A 6,610-nucleotide genomic window follows, 5' to 3' on the forward strand; every position below is an offset into this window, starting at 1 on the left:
GGTCCTAAGACTGAGCCTTGTGGTACACCATTGTTGACTGTTAAATAACTGGAGGAAGTACCATTATGTTGACCACAATGGTGTGTTCTGAGAAACCGATTTCTGAGAGTTTATGACACAAGATGTTATGATCCACAGTGTCAAAAGCTTTAGACAGGTCTAAGAAAAGTGCAGCACAATAATCCTTAGCGTCCAGTGCTTCAACAACGTCATTAAGAACCTTCAGTGAAGCAGTCGTTGTGTTGTTTCCTGAAACCAGACTGATGTGGAGGTAAGATGTTAAATGAGTCCAGGTAATTTTTGATTTGAGAGTTTATCAGTTTTTCTAGAACCTTGGCTAAAATGCAGAGTTTAGAGATTGTTCGATAGTTGTTCAGTGAGGGGGGGTCTCCTCCCTTCAGCAACGGAAGAACAAAGGCTGTTTTCCAAGTGTCTGGGATGGAGTTTTGTCTTATGGAGAGATTGAAGATGTGGGTCACAGGGACTGTGATGATATGAGCAGCCAGCCTTAAGAAATAAGGTGGAAGTTCATCTGGACCTGCAGATTTTTTAGGATCAAGACCTTTTAACAGTTAATTGACCTCACTGACTGAGAATGGAGAAAAAGAGAAGCTGTGATTAACTGAGGATTGACTTGTAGGAGGGATTTGATTTGTAGAAGTTTGATTATTAAGCGAATTTAAAGTGATAAATAAACAACTTAATGTTGTTTTTTATGTTTGCACATGGGCAAACAAGCATTGTAATTTACAATGCAACTAAATTCCCTTTTTGACGCCTAAGTGGGCATATTTTATACAAATAGGGAAAGAAGTGAAATGACTCAACATAGTTCCAAACAAAAAGTGCTATTTTCTTGTTTAAAACAACCAAACAAAAAAAAAAAAATTTGATTATTTAATTATTGTTTACATTTTTTTAAATCTTGATTAAGAAGTATACAAGTTACATTTAGTATGAGTTGTTAAAAATTATTCCGATCGAAATAGTAGAAAATGTGTCCTTCCGCCACACTGCCTCATCACACCAGTAACGGTCAGCGCATGGATATATAAATCCGCTCCTCTCGCGCCGCAGGTGTGTTGTGGTCTTAATCAGGGTTGTGTCTTCTAACGGGCGGACTGAGCGTTATACGTTTATTGTTTAAAACTTTTTTAAATAATTCAGAATTAAAAAGAGGATAAACATGCCACCGCGGCGGCAGAACCTCGCGCGGAACAGCCAGAACACACAAGAATTACAGAGTCGTGGAATGCGGCGCACCAAGCTAGCTCTTTTCATCAAACAGGTGGAGAAAGAAGGTAAGAGTTTAAAAAGAAATGACCAGGAGTGGAGTGTGACAAGGCCAAGAGGTGCTCGCAGTGTTTTCATCACGCTCTTTCAGCACAGGAACGCATGAACGAGATGAAGTCCAAACTTGATGACATGTTGGACACGGTGGACAAAGTCTTCCAGGTGGAGCTGATGAAGATGCCTCCTTCTCTTCAGGACACGCCGCTGTCAGAGTTGTTAAGTGGTGAGGCTTTTGGCTTTGTTTAAAGACTAACATGGGATTTTTTATTTTTTTTTTAAACCGCTGGCGTGTGCGATACCGATATCGATGTGTTCGATATCGATCCGATAAATATCGATTATCGCGGTTAATAATCCCAGTTCAAGATGGCCGTCACAGCTTTTATTGACCGTAGCCAATAAAAAGGCTAACTTTACAGCACATGTGGTGTTGACATTTGGTGTGGTAGAAACTCGACTTCAAACAGCTTTACTCAACATTGTTAGCAAAATATATCACAAACCACAAGATGGATTTTATTGAAACTGAATAATTGGTTGTATGTTTTTTTTTTTTTAAGTAATGGTGTTAATGTTTATGAAGCATTCACACTATTGTGATCCGTTTTCTTATGTACGTTTTTCTGCGTCGTACTCGTCCCGCAGTTTTCAAGCTGTTTCAACAAATCGTAAAACGTTTAACTCCTTCAGAACAATCCTGACTTTTGGTTTTAGTGCAACTTTAGCTTTTTCAAATATTTAGCCTTTTCTGCCAGTTTTTTCCTCCATAGAAAATGAATTGAGCTCATTTTACATCTTTCAAATATTCAGATCTGTTCACGACCTTTTACTGCTTCATTTTGTTCTGGTTCAGCTTCTTTCAGATTCCTTGTGCAAATTTAAACTTTTTCCCCCCCAGCCATTTTCAGCAAATTTCAGCTGTTTTGGGCTTTCAGATTCTTTCTGCCAACTACATTTTTGTGCTTCCAACTTTCTGTAAATTTCAGCTTGTTGTGCTCATTTCAGCTTATTTCTGCTAGTTTCAGCGTTTTCTGCTAGTTAGCTGTTTTTATGCTTTGAGCTTTTTCTGCTAATTCCACTTTTTTATTTTATTTTTTTTTTTATTTTATTTTTTTTTGCACACATTTCAGCTTCTTTCAGGCTAATTAAGCAAAATGTGCTCTATCCACTTACTACTGGTAATTTACTGGTAAGCTTCTTTCTGCCCTTTTTTGTTGTTGTTAAGCTGTTATTGCTTATTTTAGAAAATTTCCACTTTTTTGGGTATTTCTGCTTCTTTAAGCCTTAATGGGCAAACGTGTTTCTACTTTCTTGGACTAAAATAAAGTTATTCTCTTTTTTTTTTTTTTTTTTTCTTGTTGCTAATTTTAGCCGTTTTAAAAAAATTTTCATGGCAATTTCTGCTACTTTCAGCTTTTTAAGCTACTATTTAACGGTGTTATGCTAATTTTATCTTTTTCAGTTCCACTTTTTTTTCTAGCTCATTTCAGATTTTTCTGCTTCCTTCTGGTAGTTTAAGTTTCTTTCTGACTTTTTGGCGAGTTGTTGCTATTTTCAGCCTTAATTTTTATTTATTTAGCTATTTTCCTAATTGTGCTAATTTGTTTAAACCTAACTCAGCAAATGTGTTGTGCTTATTTATGCTTATTTCATTTTAGTTAAATTTCAGCATATTTTTAGCTTTTTTTTTTCTCCAGCAATTTCTTCAGCAATACAATTTTTTGCAGGAAATGCAGTTTCTCGTTAATATTTGGATTCAATTTAAGGTAATTTAAAATGGATGCCACAGCTATTTGACCTTGGTGAACACAGAAATGGTTGCGAGTCAGCCTGTTTTCCCAGATGAGCTAAAATGTGTTGTGGTAAATGAGCACACTCGTGTTTCAATCTCTTGCATGACAGCTGGCAGGCGGTTTATGTTTTAACTTTAGTTTTTGAAGGAATTAATTGACGCTTGTTTGATAGAGGAGGAAATCTCATCCAGTGAGGTATCGATAGCCATGAAGGTTAGTTAATTTTATTAACATCACTTTGTTGCTGTTCGGTGTTCTTTGTCTTTAAATCAATGAACTTTTTCAGAGCGAGTCCCGTGAGATGATTCAGCCCCTCAAGCCAATTCCCAGCAGAAAACGTAATTTTTTTTATTTTATTTTTTGTACTGGTTCATTTATCTTTAAAGTGATGTTTGTTTCATTTATTGAAAGTGTGGTTCTGTGGAAACGCCATGGTCATTTTGTCTGTTGTGGGCAGATCTTTGAACAATTTTAGTAGATTAATATATATTTTTTTTCTTTCTGATTGATGAGCGAACGGCTAGTTAAAGCATCACCCGGACAGCAGTGAGCTGTAGACTCTTAGAAACGACTGTAATCTTATTAGAGGTTCATATAAACGTGTATTTAACACCACAATCCAAAGTTAAGTCTGGTCCTCTAAACGGTTTCTTTTGGTCGAAACACCACCACACCACATTCCCCCCCCCCCTTTTTTTTTTTTTTTTAAATATGGCTTTTTAAACTGAAATGATATTGCTGCTAAATCCTCAAAATGATTTTTGAAAGGAAAATCGGCCACTTTTTTTTTTTTTTGTAAAACCCAACCATACCTGACAAATGCTAAACTAATTTCAGAATAAATTCACTTGCTCCCAAAGACTCCCAGGCACTTTACTGCCCTCTAGTGTCTTTGGGGGAGGGGAAAGTTACTGTACTGAAATCAATTATAAATGCATTTTTAAATCTAAAACTTGTGTCATAAATATATATATTTTTAAATACCTCTAGCCACTTTGAGTTTTTGTTAGCTCACTAGGTGGTCCTTCTTTCTTGTTGCTGGGCAAAGTGCAAAACGCCTCTTTAGCAGCTATTGGCGGCTAGCCTGAGCCTCATCTCAACTGAGAAAATCTGTTTATTTGTTCTGGTTTTTGTGGTGTAAAGACAAAAACACTTTTTTACACGAGTAAACATTTGGTACAAAACTGTAGATCCACATGCCTGCAGGCTGAAGACGCCTGACCGGAGTCAGCTCCTCCTCAATCGTCTGAAACTGCTCTTGTGGGCTTGACTGAAAGCAAAGCCTCGTTGGGGACTCGGCAGAACTAAAGTGGTTAAGATTCTGTCCATTGAGGGGGCTGGTGTATTTATAGGCGTCTCAATAACATGTACAGGCGTGTGCTGATGGAAGTAGTTCATCAAGCATGGCTTCATATCTTGAAAAACGGGAACTTTTTGTAAACTTTAAACGAATATTAAATTTTATGTTTACCTGTGGAAGTGGTGGTGTTTCGAGCATGACCTTTGACCCCTTCTGTGTTGCATGCTATAGACTGTCTTGGATGTATTAAACTATGTCCAAGTATAGGTCCCTGTAAATACTAATGTACAACGGGTACGATTCTTTAACTTTTCCACAGAAAACCCCACTTTAAAAAAACTGAACTATTAAGCACAATAACTCGGCTGAAACTGTTTTTACAGAAAACCATCTGAACTCATTTATTCGTTTCTGATTTGAAGTCAAATCAACAGATTCTACTCCAGTTGAAGTCCAGAGGACGTCTTCCAAAACTCTGAAGGTGAGCGGTGGAGCACAACGTTTGGCCTTTAACCTTTAAATTTACCGTTGGTTTGGCTAATGCTTGATTTGATGTTTAAAGGGTAGGAGAGCCAAAAAGAACCCAACGTTGGCTGGAAGTAACAGCACCGGTACTCTGTAAGATCAAGAAAAGTTGTACAAGTTGGATGAAGTTGAAGAACTCGACTGACAATTTGTCTATTTTTAATTTTTATTTGTAGCGCTTCCACTCCGTCACTCAGAAGAGTTCAGAGCTGTTTGACAAATCGTAAAATCACGGAGCAGACGGCACCGAACCAGACGAATCGTAGACTCAGGTCAGTTGGTGCCGTCATGAATGGAAACGTGTTGAGGTGCTGAATGACCGAATGCTCGTTGTCGCAGGACCGTCATGTCCGCCAGTGATGTGCCCTGTACGATGGCACGACCTGCGGCACACGTCACGGTGACGACGGCGCAGGGAGAGGTAAGTGAGTTTTAACATGAGCCTGTTTGAGTTTGTCGCCAAAACACCGGTCTGACCACGGAGTGAAAACCTTTAACCAATGCCCTGTTTACATGACATGGTTTCTGAGTGAAACTGCAGCTTTTCTTCCAAGCAGGTCTCAATCTGAGCTGGATCCTGCCGTTACAGGATCTGGGAACACTCTCTTATTTTGGCAGGGTCTGTTCTGGGAACTGTTTGCTTGGATCTGGTAACTCAGGCTTGCTAATAATGTTTTGAACAAACTTGACTGCCTTGAACAAATAAAGCCTATACTAGATATTTAATCTGAAAATAATCTCAAACACTAATTTTAAACACAACAGCCACTTACGAGCTTCCTTCAAGTAAGCATCAACATTCTGTTTACGACTCTGTAAAAGTAATGTTTCTAAAGTCATCGTGTAATTAAGTACTAACTCAATAACTACTATATCAATACTCCGTATCTGCAAGGACCCAAATGGCTGTTTTTGTACTCTGGGGAGAAAAAAAAACTAGTATTGGGACTCCTGATTTTAAACCCTACGTAACAAAAGGGTTTGTCAGGATTTTATCAAGGTGCTCACAGTGAAGCTGAGTGAAACGGCTACAGTTACTTTTGTTTTTATATATTTTTGTTTTGTAGATGGTCAGTTTTTCTGAAGAGACTAAAGACGACATTAACTGGGAATTACTTGACGATGTTGCTTGGTGCCAAATTCAGAAGCTTACGGTAACGAAGCTCAACTTAATGTGTCACAATGTTCGATTCAAAGACTTGAACAAAATTAATTAAACGATGGTCAGTCGAGTCATCTGGATTATTTTTTTTTGTTCGGACGTTTCACAAATTATTAATGCGCTTCCCTCTCCCCCCCAACTTGGTATTTTCAGAGACTGATGGAGTATTTGACGCAGCAGAGTCACTGCCAGCGATGAGTTTAAGATCTCCATAAGGATGCTGTTCTTGGACTTGAGACATTGATTCCTTAATTTTTAAGAAAACTAAAAGTTATGAATAAAGATTTATATTTTTAAAGACTAATAAAGCTTGCTGGTCTTTTAGCACGACTACACTAACGTAAAAACACGTCTCGAGTTAAAATCTTTAAACAGAAACATGCTGGTCACAAGTTTCTCAAAGTTTTTATTTTTAGTTCCAGTAAAACTTATAAAGAAATAAGCACAGATTAAAATTGGCCTCCAGTATAAACTTAAGACTCAAATTACAAGTTTATTGGCTGATTTACTGTTTGCAGCTGAACATGTAGCAGATAA

The 6,610-nt window shown here is 37.7% G+C and overlaps 1 protein-coding gene across 1 annotated transcript; it reads left to right on the forward strand.

Annotated features, from left to right (window-relative positions):
* Positions 1 to 1,082: 1,082 nt before the first annotated feature.
* On the forward strand, positions 1,083 to 6,377 carry cdca9 (cell division cycle associated 9). The gene is made up of 10 exons (XM_037683829.1): positions 1,083 to 1,301; positions 1,385 to 1,516; positions 3,259 to 3,299; positions 3,373 to 3,424; positions 4,809 to 4,867; positions 4,949 to 5,004; positions 5,088 to 5,183; positions 5,251 to 5,332; positions 5,979 to 6,065; positions 6,227 to 6,377. The coding sequence occupies exons 1-10, from the start codon at positions 1,187 to 1,189 to the stop codon at positions 6,269 to 6,271; spliced, it is 765 nt and encodes a 254-aa protein (XP_037539757.1). The 5' UTR covers positions 1,083 to 1,186; the 3' UTR covers positions 6,272 to 6,377.
* Positions 6,378 to 6,610: the final 233 nt, after the last annotated feature.

Source organism: Nematolebias whitei, chromosome 1, assembly GCF_014905685.2.
Source record: "Nematolebias whitei isolate Nwh7 chromosome 1, NemWhi1, whole genome shotgun sequence".
In the NCBI taxonomy this organism is placed as follows: Eukaryota; Metazoa; Chordata; class Actinopteri; order Cyprinodontiformes; family Rivulidae; genus Nematolebias; species Nematolebias whitei.

Coding starts and splice junctions, on each gene's coding strand:
- cdca9 (XM_037683829.1), top strand. CDS start 1,187: ATGCCACCGCGGCGGCAGAACCTCGCGCGGAACAGCCAGAACACACAA. Junction 1,517..3,258: donor GCTGTCAGAGTTGTTAAGTG/GTGAGGCTTTTG, acceptor CTTGTTTGATAG/AGGAGGAAATCTCATCCAGT. Junction 5,184..5,250: donor CAGACGAATCGTAGACTCAG/GTCAGTTGGTGC, acceptor TCGTTGTCGCAG/GACCGTCATGTCCGCCAGTG.